The sequence below is a fragment of the Prionailurus bengalensis genome, chromosome B2 (assembly GCF_016509475.1).
Source record: "Prionailurus bengalensis isolate Pbe53 chromosome B2, Fcat_Pben_1.1_paternal_pri, whole genome shotgun sequence".
Lineage (NCBI taxonomy): Eukaryota > Metazoa > Chordata > Mammalia > Carnivora > Felidae > Prionailurus > Prionailurus bengalensis.
In genome coordinates, this window is record NC_057349.1 from 8,478,103 (window position 1) to 8,496,775 (window position 18,673).

Below are 18,673 nucleotides of genomic sequence, written 5' to 3' on the forward strand. Positions count from 1 at the left end.
ATGATGGTCACCATTGAATAAAAATGATCAGGCACATGGAAAAAACAAAAGACAAATGATCAAAATCGAGAAGAAAAAAAAGACAACAGAAAGAACCAACATTAGAACCAGATATTGGAGAATTCAGAATGAGCTTTAAGATAACGGAGTTTAAAAATGTTAAAAAAATACAAAGGAAAATAAGACGAATTTCACTAGAATACTGAAATCCATGAAGAAAAAAATCAAATTGTTCTTTTTGAGAGAGAGCATGCGTGCATGTGTGTGCATGTGTACAAGCTGGGGAGGGGCAGAGAGAGAGAATCCCAAGCAGGCTCTGCACTGCCAGTACAGAGCCTCATGTGGGGCTCAAACCCACGAACTGTGAGATCATGAACTGAGCCGAAATCAAGAGTCAGACACTTAATGGACTAAGTCACACAGGCGTCCCTCAAATTATTCTTTAGAAGAAAAAACAAATTAACTAAAATTAGAAATTCCATAGATGGGCTTGACAGCTGACTAAAAACAGATGAAGAGAGGCTTAGTGAACTAGAACAGCACTTCATGCACGCTAATGCGCACATGAATCATTTGGAGATGCGGACTAGGATTGCCGAGGTCTGGGGTGGCGTCTGGCACTCTGCGTTTCTCCAGGCACCACACCGTGACAATGGCCCAGCGACTGCTGCAAATATCAAGAAACTAAAAAAAAAAAAAAAAAAAAACAGGTGAGGAGAAAAAAATCTAGAAATACAAAGAGAACGAAGAAAGAAAAATATTAAAAAAGGATAGCTTAGACAATGGGGAAAATGATCAAAATGGCTAACATATATAAATGAAATCTCCAAAGACAGGATGAGAGAATGGAGTCCAAGAAATACCTGAAGAGAGAATGGATGACATTTTCCAAAGCTGATCAAAGAGATCGGACTGAGTGAGATCACAGTGAGATTTAGAGTGTGCACTCTGGCAGGGGAGGGGAGTGAAGGAGTTTGTGGGGCCATCTTGGAATTCTACTTACCACATTAGACAATTCTATCAAACATCTAAGGAAGAAATAGTACAGATTCTATACAAACTCTTCCAGAAAAATGTAGAGAAAGAAATACTTTCCGACTCATTATATGAGGCCAACATCACTCTCATACCAAAGTGAAGAAGATACCACTGAAAACTACAGGTCAAAATCCTCCATGAACAAATATGTAAAAATTCTTCACAAAATTTTAGCAAATTAACTGCAATTATGTATCAAAAGTAATACATTATGACCAAATGAAGTTTCTCCCAGGAATGCAAGGTTGCTTTACACATCTGAAAGCATTCAGTATAGTTCACAATATTAGCAGACTTAAAACAAACTATATAATTATTTCCATAGATGAAGATAAAGTGATTAAGTTCAATTTCATTCATGATTAAAACAAGTGCAAGCGTGCACTTGTGTGTTCACACACACAAACTCTGGGTAAATTGGGAGTAGAAAGGAACTTCTGTAATCCCCAAATTATAGTCAACTTTTATACCGAATGGAGAAATTCGGAAGACTTTTCCTTTGAGTTTGGGAAGAAGAGAAAATGGCCAGTTCTACTCAACAGCATACTATTAAGTCCCAGCCAGTGCAATAAGACAAGAAGTAAAAGTTATGAGGATTGGAAAGGAAGAAACAAAACTGCAATTATCAGCCGATGACAGAATTATATACATAGAAAACTCTGAAGAAAAATCTACAGAAAAATTATTAGGATTACTAAGTCAATTTAGCAAAGTTGACCAGTGAAAGGTAAGTGTTATATATATATTTTTTTAATTTTTTTTTTAACATTTATTTATTTTTGAGACAGAGAGAGACAGAGCATGAACGGGGGAGGGTCAGAGACAGGGAGACACAGAATCTGAAACAGGCTCCAGGCTCTGAGCTGTCAGCACAGAGCCCGACGCGAGGCCCGAACTCACGGACCGCAAGGTCATGACCTGAGCCGAAGTCGGCCACTTAACCGACTGAGCCACCCAGGCGCCCCAAGATAAGTATGTTAAAATCAACTATATTTTTAGATAGCAGGAACAATTAAAAAAATGCAAAACAGTCACTTTAATAGTATCAAGGGGAGGCCTCAGTGGGTTAAGTGTCCAACTTCAGCTGAGGTCATGATCACGTGGTTCATGGGTTCAGGCCCTGCATAGGGCTGGGTGCTGACAGCTCAGAGCCTGGAGCCTGCTTCAGAGTCTGTTTCTCGGTCTCTCTCTGTCCCTCCCCACCCCTTGCGCGCTGTCTCTCCCTCTCTCAAAAATAAACAAACGTTAAAAAAAAATTTTTTTTGAAGTTTATGTAGATGAGTCAAACAAAAGTCACAGACAAGAATGCTCACACCTGTCCTCAGTTGCGATACTAACAGTGGAATGTTGAAAATACCCAATTCTCTTTTCACGTTAGGGTGGCTAAGCGAGCACGCAGTGGAACACTGTACAGAAATGAAAATAGACGAGCAAGAGCTACCTGCAAAAACAGACTAGTCTCAGCAACATAATCTTGTTTAAAAAAAGTGAAAATTGGGGGCTTGAGGGAGGTGCGCAGAGTGGGCACCCAGGGACAGTTCATGCCTCACTATTTTAGGACAGATCAGAGAGACTGTAACAATTCCTGAAATAAATACCAACAATCTCAATAAGCAATAGGTTCAACTCCTGACAGAGATGTAGTGATTTTTCAGATGTGAAATTTGAGATAGCTGTATTAGCCTCCCAAACTGTATAATAATAAACAATGAAGAGAAAGATGAAAAATTATTTAACGAAGCTAAATGTGTTATAATTTACTAGAAAATCCATTTTTAAAATGATTTTTTTTATATAATCTTCTCTTTGTAAATTTTTTTTTAATGTTTATTTTTGAGAGAGACAGAGCACGAACAGGGGAGGGGTAGAGAAAGAGAGAGAGGGAGAGACACAGAATCTGAAGTAGGCTTCAGGCTCTGAGCTGTGAGCACAGAGCCTGATGTGGGGCTCGAACCCTCCAATTGTGAGATCATGACCTAAGCTGAAGTCGGACGCTTAACCAACTGAGACACCCAGCCGCCTAGGTTTTTATGTAATCTTGACACCCAAAGTGGGGCTTGAACTCACTGCCATGAGATCAAGAGTCACAAGCTCTACCGACTGAGCCAGCCAGGCGCCCTGAAGAATCCACTTCTTGTTAATGCTGAACAGTTAACTTAAAACTTCAGGCAAGACTATGTGGCAAGTATTAATTTTACTGAAAAACAGAAACAATCAAAAGAATTCCCCACATAAAAAAAAAAAAAAGCCAAACATTCAAACACTGATGAATTCTTCCCTTTACATCAAGTACAGAACATGTCAAACCTAATGTATGGTGTTAAAACGAGGGATAGCGGTTTCTGTCGGGGAAAGGGAGAGGGTGGCGGGGAGGGCATGACCGGAACCTCTGAGGTGCTGGCAATTTTCTGCTTCTGGATCTGCGCAGGGTGCACGGAAGTATCCACTTTAGAGAAATGTACAGCTGTACACACGTCTTCAGGCATGTTACAGCTCAGAAAACTTCCTTATTAATGAAAGAGGTAAAGTTTGAAAAAGAATGGATTAAACTATAAAGACAAGAGATGAGGGGATGGAGGGAGTAGAGAACCACAAAAAATAAAAGGGAATATTTAGGGTGCTGACGGAAGTGTCCTACACCTGGACTGCGGTAGTAGTTAAATTAATGTATGCATGTGTCAGAATTCAAAGAACTGTAGACCAAAAAAGGTGAATTTTGTCTTGCAATGCAATAAAGTCTATTGTAACTTAGATATAAAAATAATGGATTAATTCAACTTACTTTTATAGTTGTGAAAGTCTTGCAATGCAATAAAGTCTATTGTAACTTAGATATAAAAATAATGGATTAATTCAACTTACTTTTATAGTTGTGAAAGTCGACTGTGGTGAGAAATGTGCTTTTCTCTTTGATTAAGTTAGAAATAAAATTATATGGTCTACCTGGAGAATGTTTTCCTACCTTTGTATACACAGAAATTTGTGAAATAAGAAGGTAGAAAATTTTGAGAAAACAAGGAATGATAGTCACTTCAGTTTTACTGGGGAAAATAGACTTTAAAATATATTAAAAATATATATCTGTATATACAAATAAAAATATGTTTTTTCAACCAAATGTTCAAATAAGAACTCTGTATGTTTTATGTTTGATATTTACATATGGCATGATGGAAAAAACAACAAGTTCTGGGTTATTCCTTTTAGTATTTCATGTAAGTTTTGAGGAAAATTAATGGGCGGGCACAATTTTGTATTAGTTATTTCAAACAAAACAGAAAATTTTCAGTTAAGAACATACGACTTCCTCTTAAAGCTTATTAACATTTTCCCATTTCAGCCAATAAATCTAGAAACTAAGTTACTTTGAGAACATTAATTTCTGAGGCATTCTGGAAAACAGTTTGCCATTACTGGGTCTCAAACTTTAAAAAAAAAATTATTTTTTTAATGTTTTCTTATTTTTGAGAGAGAGAGACAGAGAAACAGAGAGAGAGTGAGCGAGCAGGGGAGAGGCAAATAGAGAGGGAGACAACAGAATCCGAAGCAGGCTCCAGGCTCTGAGCTGTCAGCACAGAACCCTACACGGGGCTCGAACCCACAAACTGCAAGATCATGACCTGAGCCGAAGTCAGATGCTGAAGCAACAGAGCCACCCAGACACCGCCCCTCCCTTCCCCACCTCCCTGTATTTTTTAACTTCAAGGTTATACCATGAGCCAGTTGGGTTAAGACAGACAGCGGGGCTGCATTTTTACAGCTGCTGGCTAAATCTAGCACCTTCCTTGCCAGAGAAGTCTCTTACCACTTGTGCTGGAATTTGTGCCATTTTTGCAGCAGGAGTCCCTGGTCTCGGGTAGAACTGGTTAATAAAGAGGCTTGGGAATTTGTACTCTTCAACGAGTTTCACTGTTTCTTGAAAATCTTGGTCTGTTTCTCCAGGAAAACCACAGATAATATCTGTGGCAAGAGTTATTCCAGGAACTCTAGAAAATAACAAGACAAAAATGGAAAAAAAACTCAATGCCATCCATTATTATTCTATTTCTCTGACAGTTTCTTTTCTAAATTTTTATTTTTTAAGTAGGGCCCGAACTAACACGGGGCCCGAACTAACACCCCTGAGATCAAGACCTGAGCTAAGATCAAGGGTTCGACACTTATCTGACTGTGCCACCCAGGTGACCCTCTCCGATCTTTTAAATGCCTATGTTTTGAAACTAAATTTTATTTTTAGGAAAGGGACATTTAAGCAAATAGTTTTAGAGAGTCCTAAATATTAAAAGTTTATGGACAACAGGGGCCCCTGTCCTCCTCAAGAGCCATTCCTTTTTAATTGTTCTGAATGTTTCTTTGTTCTTTTTTCTGTATTTTAAAATAGATGCTGATTCTGCTATTTCTAGATTTTTGATTTTCAGGCAATACTTATTAGCTTCTCCACTGAGGCAGCCCTTTAAACTACTCTATCCCATCCTTCTCAGTAATATCACTGCACAGTTTTTAGTTAAATTAGTCGTATTTCCAGGAGCCTAACTGCAAAGGTACTGCTCACAGACAACTGGTATACACTACCATCATGTTTTCTTTTGCCACCTTTTAATTTTTCCCAGAGTTAAAAACTTTAAAAAAAAAAATTTTTTTTTTTGCTTCCTATTCTAGGTACCTGTGTCCATGTTTTCCACAAGCTCAGATCGATCAAAAACCAATATTATTTTCTAAACACTCAAGGTACTGTATAGAATTCACTTATTCAATTTTTTCCCCCTGGAAATGCCACTCCTACTTTCTCTGGTATGTGTTGTTTTCATAACGAACCAGTTGTCGTCCTTGAAAGTTGCTCTTTGGTTTTCTTCCCCCCCCCCCCGCCCTTTACCTGATCCTATATTCATAATTCTTGATTAATTCTGCTGGAGCATTCTTTCAGAAGCTTCATCAAAAAGAATGCCAGAGAAATTCTGTTATTGTCTTAGCATAATCTGAACACGTCTTAATCTACACAATTGACTGATAGTGTGGCTGTTCACAGCCCTCCAAAATGAAAAATATTAGCCATCAGAATTTTCTACTGTTTCTTTTTTTAACCTGGAAAGGTTGCTGATGAGATGTCCTGATTCACTCTGATGTAAACCTCTTTAACTTCTTTATATACGCCGTATACTCTTTTTGAAAACTTTTAGGATATTAATTTTTTCTCAATGTTTTTAAATTTCATGATAATAGACCTTGGATTAGGCATGAAATCTTTGTAAAGGGCACAGTCGGGACACTCATGGTCTTTAGGTCTAGCAAATGTTCTTATATTATCACTTAATCATTTGTTTTAGAGATGCAACATCTCTTCTTCCTAAAGGTATCAGTTAAAGGTTTTCATAAGTTTTCCTCTGATCACTGCAATGCTCTCCATTTCCTCCAAGTTCTTGTATATTGCTCCCTGTCATTCATGGCTGAGACTCGCCATCAAGAAAGAGTGACTCTGCCCTTTCATATTAAGAATAAATTATCAAAAGCTTCTCATCAGAGATTGACTGGATAACAAGTTGCCTTTGTTTTTGATGAGCCCAAATGTTAACATCTTGAATGTCCTTTCTCTGTGGTGGAGTCTATCCCAGAGTGTGCTACAATATTCTACTGTGTGTTAACAGTATAACAATACCAAAATATCGTGGACAGTATTCAAAGCTCCAATATTACTCTCGATCCATACAAAACGGGAAAAACAGCCTCAAACATTACAAACCAAAAGACACCTAACTATATCAATTTCTCTATTCCCTACATGTAGTTCTATATGAATGAATAAAACAGTTTATCCCATTTAAATATATTAGATATTTGGGGGCATAAGAGAGAACAAAGGATATAACCATGAGGAAAGGGAAATACAAATGGCGTCATAAAAACATTGGCTTTCCATATCTTGTTTGGATAATACTTTAATTCCTGTGTGGAAGGAGAATGGCATTGATTTTTTAAAATATTTCTTTCTTGAGTTCTGCTTGGTCTCATCCAGCTATTAATCTGGCTGACCCTGAATTAGTGAGGTAAGTTCCAAAGGCTAGAACTTTTCTCTGTGTTGGTAAACAGAAAAAGAGATAATGTGCACAGAGAAAAATGAAACAGAGCATATTTGAAAAGCAATTTTTTTGATTTTTATGGTGATATAAAAACATTCTTCTTCAGAGGTGATTATCAAAATTACATTTGAAAATCATAAAAAACATGTTTTGACAGTAAGCTGTAGATAAAAAGACCATTTTCTAGACTTACTAAAAGCATGTTGAATAGAAAAAGTATGTCAACAAGTTTAATTAGCAAATGTTTACACTTGACTTATAACTACTGAACAAAAGAAATCCACAACTAAAACTGTAAGTAATAGATCACAGCAGAAATGACAGAGAAGAGTCTATCTCCCTTAGGAAATAAATTAAAAAAAAAAAATCTTAGAAACTGCCTGTGAAATACTGTAGAAACCAAGACAATTGGTTATTGTCGTAGGCTGTGAATTGGAATGAATTTGGCACTCGACTATGGGGTATTCCCAAAGGAAAGTACCTTACTGATTCCCCCTCCCCCAATCCTCCTTGACCCCGGATAGCTGAGCTCAGTATTATGCAACACCTGCTTACTTTGGCATTAAGGCCCACAGTGAAGGAGAAAAGAGAAACCTTTCCAGGAGTCCTCTTAAATGTTAAAAAAGGGGATGTCCAATGTGTGAATATATTTGAAAATCTACACAGAAAGTTGACTGATAACAAAGGAGAGGACAGGCCAACTATGAATTTGTAAAAGACCTATGTTAGTCAGTATATAAAAGTAAAAACAGTTTATTTGGTTTCTAAGGATGTAAGAATATAAACTGATTGCCTATAAAACGTTTCTAAAGTAAAGACTACACTTTAATGTTAGATGAGGCTCATCTATACGTTAATTTTATACATGCAAATAATGTTTCTTAAAAATAATTTGGCTCTTTAGGTGAACCAACTTAAAAAAAAACCCCTCATATTTATACTGTTAATTTACCTAGTAAATAATTCTCTTCAGTTCATAAGAAAATCAAGGAAGTCTGAAGTGAACTAATTTCTAAATTAATTAAGTGGCTATGAGGAAATTTAAGGAGTGTAAAATAGAACATTAATCCAAATATTTAATATGCTAATTACCAGCGAATGCTGTTTTTGAAAGGCAATGAATTTTCAAAATACTAAAATTTTTAAAAATGATCATTTCCACATATGTATTGAAAGCTGTAAGCCTAATGAATATAATTACTAGGTATTCTATGTTTTTAAAATTTAAAAGACCTTCTATATTTATGTTTTCATAGCAGTATGAGAAAATAAGTCTGAAAGAAAGATGAAAATGTTCTCTTAGCTTAATTGACAGGTACATTTTGACCCACTATTTTTTTCTGGCGTATACAAGCTTTTTACCGGCAAAATGGGTTCATTAAATAGCTTGGGAATAGAATTAATGAGAAATATTCTAATTACACATCGGCAGTGGCAGAAGTGGTTCTATGATCAGTTCCGCAAATCTATCAATCAGGAGGGTATCAGGAGAGCATGACCTCTTTGCTGGCCAGAGGCTAGGATTTAAGAGAGTCCCAAATATTTTAAGACTTAATTATTTACCCTGAGTAAAAATAAACACATACTTACACACCCCATAGTGTATTTGAAATACCACTTAAAATGTTGTACTTTAATCATCTCAAGACTTTCACTTGCAATTTGGTGTTCTACTGGCAAAAAATGGAAAAAGGATGAGCTTCAAATTTCATATGTGGAAAAATTAAGACTAATGCACACATTCTATTTATTTCAAGAGAAAGAAATAAAAATAACCAAAAAAAGAACCAGATCTATTAAAATTATTATGCATAAACAAACATGTAGCTAAAAGAAATATTTTTTAAAGTTGATTTATTTATTTTGACAGAGTGAGTGTGAGTGGGGGAGGCAAGCCCCACGCTATCAGCACAGAGCCTGAAGTGGGGCTTGACCTCACGAATCATTAGATCATGACCTGAGCCCAAATCAAGAGTCAGACACTTAACCGACTGAGCCACCCCGGCACCCCAAGAAACAGTTTTTAGTTCTGAATAAAAGTAAAAACACATCTAAATATATGGGATGCAGCTTCAAGAAGTACTTAGAAATTCATGACTTGAAATGTCTGTGTCACAAAGAGGTAAACACAATAGTCTAAGCTTCCACCTCAAGAAGCTAAAAAAGAGGAGCAAATCAAACCCAAAGTAGGATTAAAAAGTAAATTATTAAATAACGGTTTAAAAAAAAACAGTGAAATAGAAAATAGAAAAAAAAATCAATGAAAGTTAAGGTATATATTTGAAACAAAACAGTAAAATTACTGAACTATTAGCAAGACTGACAGGAAAAAGGAAAACAAATGACAGCTTCAGGTATGAAGGAGGAGAAAGCACCACAGATGCTACCAACTTTAAAAAGAAAAAGACACTAAAGGTATATTATGAACAATTTTGTGCAGAGACATTAAAAACTTAAGCTGAAATGAGCAAATTTTTTTAAAAAAAAGACATAAATTATTAAAACTGACTCAAGAAGAAACAGAAAATCAAAATAGCCTTTTATGTATTAGAAAAATTGTATTTGAAATTAAAAATCTTGCCACCAAAAGAAAACAATATGAAACAACCCAGGCCCAGAAGGCTTCACAGGTGAATTATATGAAACATTTAAGAAAGAATAAAACCAATTCTATAGAAACTACTTTAAAGATAGATGAAAAAGGAACTCATTTTATAAGTCCAGCAGCAGTCGATATAAAAACCAGAGAAAGAGATTAGAAATAAATTCTAGACCAATATATTTTATGAAAACAGAGACACTTAACAAAATATTAGCAAAATGGGCACAGAAACATATAAAAAGGATTGTTTGTCATGATCAAGTTGTTTTTATTTTTTTTTAAGTTTATTTATTTATTTTGAGAGAGAGCAGAGAGAGTCAGTGAGAGAGGAGTAGAGAGAGAGAAAGAGAATCCCAACCAGGGATTCAAAGTGGGGCTCAAACCCAAGAACTGCGAGATCACAGCCTCAACCACAACCAAGAGTTGGGTGCTCAACCAACTGAGCCGCCCAGGCGCCCCAATCATGATCAAGTTTTAATTCCAAGAATGCAAATTTGACATACAAATTTTGATTAATGCAGTAAGCCTATTAAAAGAATAAAGGGTAAAACCCACATGGTGATCTCGGTAAATGCAGAAAACTAACTTGACAAATCCAACACCCATTCATGATAAAAACTCTCCATAAACAAAGAATAGAGAAAAATTATCTCAACCTGATAAGGGGTCTACAGCAATTATCACTGAAAAAAAATTTTTTTTGATGTTCATTTATTTTTGACAGAGAGAGAGGGAGACACAGAATCTGAAGCAGGCTCCAGGCTCTGAGCTGTCAGCACAGAGTCTGATGCAGGACTCGAACCCATGAACCACGAGATCATGACCTGAGCCAAAATCGGGCGCTCAACCAACTGAGCGACCCAGGTGCCCCTACAGCAATTACCAATTTTAATTTTTTAAAAAATTTTAATGTTTATTCTATTTTTGAAAGAGACAGAGCATGAGAGGGGGAGGGGCAGAGACAGAGGGAGACACAGAATCCCAAGCAGCTCCAGGCTCTGAGCTGTCAGCACAGAGCCCGATGCGGGGCTTGAACCCATAAACCACAAGATCATGACCTGAGTAGAAGTCAGATGCTTAACCGACTGAGCTACTCAGGTGCCCCTCATTTTTAGTGGTAAAAGACTGAATCCATTTCCGCTCAGATTAGTAAAAAGGCAAGGATTTCTGTTCCCACTTCTATAATTCAATATATTATGGAGATTGTAGTCAGTGCAAGAAAGGTAAGAAAAAGAAAAGCATATAGGTTTTTGCAGATGACATGACCTTGTATGTGGAAACTCGAAGGAATCTAATGAACCTACTAGAATAAGCCAGTTTAGCAGAGCTAAAGATGAATATATAAAAATCACCTGTACACTTTATATTAGTAATGAACAGTCAGAAAATGAAATCAAGGTCGGGGCACCTGGGTGGCCCGGTCGATTAACTGTCTGACTCTTGATTTGGGCTTAGGTAATGATATCATAGTTCGTGAGATCGAGCCCCACATCCAGCTCTACACTGACAGTGTGGGGCCTGCTTGGGATTTTCTCTCTCTCCCTCTGTGCCTCTCTCTCACTTGCTCTCTCTCTCTCTCTCTCTCTCTCTCTCAAAAATAAATAAATAAATAAACATAAAAAGAAAAAAAAGAAACCAAGGACACAATTCCATTCACAATAGCATAAATAATACTTAAGAATAAATTTGGGAAGTCTGAGACCTACACTCTAGAAACAGGACTTAAAGAGATTTTCTTAAAATTTACTGAAATTAAAGAATATCTAAATAAATAGAAAATATATAATTTTCATGGATTGGAATATTTTACGGTTAAGATTGCATGTCTCTTCAAACTGCTACACATATTCAATGCAACTGCTACCAAAATGTCAGCACATTTTTCTGCAGAAATTGAAACGCTGATTCTAAAATTTGTATGGAAATGCAAAGGACTTAGAGTAGCCAGAGAAAAAAAGGACAAAGTTGGTGGAATGGATGAACCTGACTTAAAGACTTACTATAAACCTACAGTAATCACAGCAGTGTGCTATTAGGATAAAGACACAGCAATGGAACACGGACAGCCCCAAAATACACCCATACATTTATACATTTATGGTTAATTACTTTTCAACAAATATACTTGTATGGTTAATTAATTTTCAACAAAACCGCCAAAGCAATTCAATGAGGTCAAGAGACAATGTTTTCAATAAACGATGCTAGAGCAAATGGATACCATACGCAAAGTAAACAAACAAACAAAAAGAACTTATTGGACCCTTACCTTATGGTATGCACAGAAAGTCCTTTAATACTAAATCTAAATGTAAGAACTGGAATTACTAAATTTCCCGAAGAAAATATGGGAAGAAATCTTTGTGTCCTCGATAGAGTTCAGCGAAGACTTCTTAGCTAGAACGCTAACACCAAAAGCACAATAAAAGAAAAAAAAAATTGGGTAAACTGGACTTACTGGAAAAACGCCATAAAGAAAACAAAAAGACAAGTCATAGACAGGAAGAAATTATTTGCAAATCATGTATGTGATGAAAATATTTGTATTCAAAATATATGAAGAACTCATATGAGTCACTAATAAAAAGACAAACAACATAACTGTACAATGGGCAAAGGATTTTAACCAACACTTCACTGAAGAAAACAGATGAATAGCTAATAAGTGCATAAAAAGCTGCCTCAACATCATTAGTTTGCAGAGTAACGCAAGTTAAAACCGTGTTAAGATGGCACACACACTCAGTTGGAGAAGGCTGTATTAAACAAAAAAACACTAAAAAAATAACAGACATTGATGTACATCTAGAGAAACAGAAACACTTATCCGTTGCAGGTGGGAATTCAAAACTTTGCAGTCACTTTGGAAAACAGTGTGGCAGTTTCCTAAAAAGTGAAACACTTACTGTGACTAAGAAAGTTTCTATCCTAGCAATCTACCCAAGAGAAATTAAAACGTGTGTCCACACAAAGACTTTTATGTGGATTTTTACAGTGACATTCCTCATTATGGCCCCAAACTGGAAATAGTCCAAATGTCTGTCAACTGGTAAATGGATAAACAAAATGAACAATGAAAATTTACCTACAAAGAAAAGAGAACCAATTACTGATACGTGCACCACACAGATGGACCTTGAAAAACATTCTGAAGTAAAAGAAGGAAGACACAAAAGATTACTTATTGTTTATTTCCATTTATATGAAATTTCTATAAGAAGCAAAATTAGACAGAAAACAGATCAGTCGTTGCTTGGGTCTCAGGGGGGGAGCAGGGATTCACTCCAAGTAGGCATTGAGAAACTTTTTCTTGTAAGTAAAGCATTCTAAAACTGCACTGTGATGATAGCTGCACAAATTCTTAATTTACTAAGAATTTCAAACTATAACTTACATTAGGTGCAAACTGCATGGTATCTAAATTATACCCATAATAAACCTGTTAAAAGTGGGGTGGGGTGGGGAGGAAGCCTTTCTGAAGACAGAAAGGTAGCAGGAAACCTCCATTAGGTACTCTCTTCCAAAGAGTCCTAACAACTGAACTTTCGACAGGATGTAGCCAAAGAATTAAACATGGCCAAATAGGAGGGAAGGGCAGAGATAAAAAAGGTAAGGTCAAGGTCGAAAGGAAATTATGTTCTGAGCACGACGGCAAGAAGGACTATGTCCCAGCTACCAACAGACAACAACAAGGTATCATTCTGTTCATCCTAAAAAAGGAAATTTAAGGAGAAACAGCATGACATTTTCAAGTAAATTTGAGAAAACTGTCAGCAGCTTTAAAATTACTTTCACACTTCTATGAAAAACAATTTTTTAAGTTTATTTATTTTGAGGTGGGGGGGGGCAGGGGAGGGGCAGAGAGAGAGGGAGACAGGGAATCCCAAGCAGGCTCAGCACTGCCAGTGCGGAGCCTGACATGGGGCTTGAACCCACAAACTGTGAGATCATGACGTGAGCCAAAATCAAGAGTGGGACACTTAACAGATTTGACCGAGCCACCCAGGCGCTCCTGAACAACAAATCTTAAAGGACATGAGCTGAGAAAGAAAAAGTGCCTATACATCAGCATAAGGGTTAAAAAGCCGTAAGTCACTAAGACAAAGACAGACCGGCGTACCTCTGGATGACCCTCATCTTCATATGGGTATCTGGGAGAAAAATCTCCCCTTGCGTATATAACTAAGAGGCTCTTTTACTAACGAGTTGCATGCTCTACAGCAAATTACTTAGCCTTAGTAGGCTTTGGTTTCCTTTTCTCTAAAACTGGGAGAGTAAGAGTACTCCTACATAAGATTAAGGAGGTAGTACATGTACTAATTGCTATGGACAGTGCCAGCCACAGACTGCCTGTTATGTTTTAGCTATCATTACTGTAACCCTGTCAAAGAAATGACAACAACTACCATCTATTGGATGATACTAAGTGCCAGGCAATGTGTTAGCAACTTAGGTAACTTCTAGTTTAACCTCTGGGAGACACAGGGAAAGTACCCTCAGGGAAATAAGATTGAGTGGTAAATTGCCCAGAGTTGCAGAATCACTAGATGATACGGCAGTCTTCTCTCCACCCGCGTCACTGAGGTGCTCACTGAACTGATGTACTAGAAGCAGTGGCTGATCATGAGTTTATGTTAAAAATATTCAGTAATAATATTTGCAAAGCAATTTACTACAGCAAGTAAAACTTGCCTCTATCTGCAGAATTGTGTTTTAAAGAGGGTAATTGTGGTCTCCAAAGGTTAAATGATTTACCGAAGGTCACCAAGCCATTGCTGGAAGAATCATAATTCAAACCCAAACCTTTCCACCTGGTTGGTGCTCTTTCCACAAATGTTACCTCAATGAATACGGAGGCACTTCAAACCTAAATGGCTATATGCTAAATTTATTCTTCATAAGGTATTTTCTTGTTTTTATCATTATCATCACTCATCAAGAAGCAGGTAGATATAATTATTCCTATCTCCAGATGGCTGAGAGAGAGGAAGCAGCAACAGTATCGGTAGAAAGAAATGAGATTTTAAATCTGGATTTGGGTCCCTGGTTTCTAGTCACGTTTTCACAAGTGTTGTTACTGTTCTGAGCCTCAGGTCCTTCTCTTCTACAAAACGGGGATAAGAGCACATCCCTTCCTGGGCTGTTGAGAGATCAAGTGATGTGATGAATATAAAGCATTTATAATAGCAGCTGGCACACAGATGCTTAATAGATGTCAACTTGCTTCTGTGTCCCTTAAGGAATGAACGGAAGTGAGGAACAACAACACTCTACCAAATACCTTGAACCTGGACTCCTCCACCTTTCAGTACACCAATGGCCCATAATTGCTGCTCGCATTTCTTTTGTACTTTGTGCCGTAGATCGGTACTAGCAGAAAATGATCTAAGGAGTAACTGAGGAGTGTAAGAGACAAACAGAGTTTGCATGACACGATCAGGTTGATATTCTTTATCACAGAAAAAAAAAATTAGAAGACCTTAACATTTGGTGAATTGATTTATGTGTAAAGTATAAAAAAAAAACCCAAATGCTCTAGATGTGAATAATATTCTGGCTGTGGTGCAGCTTGACAAAATTCCTAAAATATCTAATGAAGGAATTATACTACTGCTTAGCTTGTTTCTGGAATTTTAATTATGTTGAAAGTGCACAAATGAAAAACTAGTTAATACTAGTTGAGAATTTAAACCTACTAAATATAAATAAATAAAAACAGCTCAGAAATTACTGAGAAAGTAAATGGCTTCATGAGCAGTTCTGTAGATAATTTTCTCTTTGGTGAAGTCTCTTCAAATGAATAAATATCTGTCTACCTGTGCATCCATTTGTCCGTCCACCTGTCCATCCATCCATCCATCCATCCATCCATCCATCCCTCTCTTTTGTGTTCACTGATTAAGTACCTAGAATCACTCTTCTGATGTTAAACTCATGAGAGGTTGGTGGGTGTCTGCAGTATGCATTTCTGATAGGCATGCTGATCATGAGTAAGAGGTAAAGAAACAACAAGTCAAAGAAATGCCAATGCCAATATAGCCCTTTCTTTATGCCATTCTAAAATTTCTTCTCTCAGAGTCTGTGGATTCCTGAAAATTGCATGCAAATTTTTATGTGTATATTTCAGGGAGAAGTGACTACAGTTTTCTTCTGATTCTAAAAGTCTTCTGTGACCCAAATAAGGTTAGGAGATACTTCTATGAATGCTTTCGGATCAGCCAAAAAATTATTAGGGGGAAAAAAAAAACACAAGCAACTTTTGACCTAATGACACAGTGTATGTAAGAGACATTTATTTTTTTTCCTAAGAGAAAAGGTTCATCTGACTACAATGAGTGAAATCATCATCTCTGCAGTAGTAGGTTTAGTATAATCTGGAAGCTGTGTTACATATTGCTGTTTCATTTGTTTTGTTTGAAAATTAAAAATAGTCAGTTACTGCCAATTTCATAAAGTTTAACCTAATATAAAGTCAGCGATATAAAATGGGCCCCACCCAGTCAGTTATTATATTATTTTGGAGATGATGAAAACTGGTGTTACTCTAACTAACATCTCAGCCTCACACTCATCTACTTTTAATCGTATTACTGGGGCCAGAAGTCCAAAAAAGTACATTTGATTCCTTTGGCAGTTGGCCTCCTGTTAGGTCTTGAGAAAGAAGGTGTGACAGGAGATCAGAAGCAGGGAGAAACTTCGGTGCCTCTCAAAGTGGTCACTTCCTGCTGGTGAGGTGGCAACCCCTGGGGTCGGTGCTCCCAGGACCCAGTAACACAAACTCTGCCCTTCTGCTCCCCCAGCCCTCCTGGCAGCAACTGCTTTCAGTAATTATTACCCTCTGGTTATCTCATCTCCCCACCTTTACTTTTCCAGCCTTCTAACTTCTATGTCATAAGTTCCTTGTACTAAATATCTTCTGATAGGTAACCCTTGCATAGTTTTTCTTTCTAACTGGGCCGAGATCGAAACAATCAAACTCACCAGTGTCCTATTCTACGACCTTAATGAAGTTACATTTTCACAAACCACATTGTGTTTGGGTACAGTAATAGATGATAGGGCTAGTAAAGCCTCAACTCTGTTTGCACACTGAATACAAAGAATATAGATGTATTCCTATAAATGAGTATGTATGTTCTTCAAAGCAGAACACAAAATTTGTGAATGTTAGAGAGAAGTTTACATCTAATTTGGTTGAAGAGACAGTTTTCAAATATCAGCCAAAATTTGCTGGTAATTCACATACTAATTATAAGTGATATTTAAAATCCAAGATAGCCTTTTAAAGCCTCTTTCTGAGAAAAAATGTAGTAGCAATTAGGTTTTTTTTTTAAATTATTACCTCTCTTCAAAATCAATAAAACTACTTAAAATTTTTTTAATGTTTATTTTTAGAGACAGAGAGAGAGAGAGAGAGAGAGGGAGGGGCAGAGAGAGACACACACACACACAGAATCTGAAGCAGGCTCCAGGCCCCCAGCTGTCAGCATAAAGCCCAAAACAGGGCTCGAACTCATGAACCGTAAGATCATGACCTGAGCCGAAGTCAGACGCTCAACCACTGAGCCACCCAGGCATCCCAATAAAACTACGTTTAATATGCTAAATAAAAATCCGGATGGCTTATTTAGTTTAAATTTGGTACAATTTTAGTTTCTGGAATAAAAAAGGTAGTTAACAAAAAAAAAAAGGCGCAAAAAAGGGAGGGGCGCCAAGCAGGCGCAGAGGACATCAAAGAATTTAGTGTCATCCACTATGTTCCTAAACCCAGGATAAATCATGAATATACAGTTTGGCTTCAAGCAAAAAACCAAATGAATCACTACTGTTAACTAAAAATTAAGTAAATACTGTGTTAAGTAAGTTTTTTATCCCATAACGTTATGCCTGCATTCCATAGCAAATATTTTGGAATAAGCAAAAGCCTTACATAAGACCAAAGATATTGCTTTAAAAAGTGTAAGTAAGCATACTGAGTAATATTGTTATAATATTTAAAAGGAACCATATTAAATCTCAAAGAGTTTTTACACATCTGTTATTAAAATCATTTTATGATATTGCTGGTTGAAGTGAAGGTATTTACTATCTACAGTACTGTTAACACAATTCTTATATGAGTTTTTCTGTTTCTATGGTAACATGAATTATAAGGTTCAATGAAGCCAGATTCAGTAATGTGTATTTTTCTGTTATTCAAGGTGAAAAGGAAATGAAACATTTCCAACATTCATAAACTGCAGCAAATGTCTGAATTCCATTTAGAGATAAGATGATAATTACTAAAGTAATTAGAATTCTTCCTGGATGGAATTATTTTGCACACAGTGGAAATTTAGATTTGGGAATGAAAGCAGGGGCCAGAGTATATTCAGCATCAGTAATTAATTACAACCAAAACCAATATGGTCTTCTGATACCTTGGAACAGACTATACCTTCTTCTGTCTGCTTCTGACTACAATGTGAAAGAAAACTGGTCCCCCCACCCCCATCCCTTAAGTCAGAAAGATAACGTGGGCGAAATCATTTTATTCAAGAGAAAATCCAATTACAGAAATAATCAACTTTTCCTTCCTGCTTTATTTTTTTCATATTTGAAAGGGCATTCACATTAGCAGAACCAATTAAATGAATATCAGGACAGGGCAAAAACTATAAAGTTAAACAAGTTTCTTAAATCTTTTAAAATTACAGTTTGAAAAAAAAACCCACTTATTGAAATTTTAGAGAGTCAAACCCAGATCACAGCATTCTTTAATAGGAAAGCACAATTGGAAGGCAGCTAGCCATCAGGTCTCAGGGAGAATAATTTATAAAATTATATGGTCCTAATGCAGTTGGCTCTAATATTCGGCCCATCATAAGTAAGAAATCAGGCAAATTTTTGCTTTTAATGGAAGTGTTGTCATCATCAAGAAATGGCACTCAGAGATTCCACATTTCAAGACTCACGCCAT

At 36.6% G+C, this 18,673-nt stretch overlaps 1 protein-coding gene across 3 annotated transcripts in view; it reads right to left on the bottom strand.

Moving 5' to 3' along the window:
* Window positions 1–18,673, bottom strand: part of CDKAL1 (CDK5 regulatory subunit associated protein 1 like 1) — a 659,261-nt gene that overhangs the window by 157,864 nt on the left and 482,724 nt on the right. For all 3 annotated transcript variants that reach the window (XM_043590714.1, XM_043590715.1, XM_043590713.1), the window contains one exon: window positions 4,844–5,024. In XM_043590714.1, the coding sequence (XP_043446649.1) occupies window positions 4,844–5,024 (181 nt within the window). The remainder of the gene's footprint in view (window positions 1–4,843; window positions 5,025–18,673) is intronic.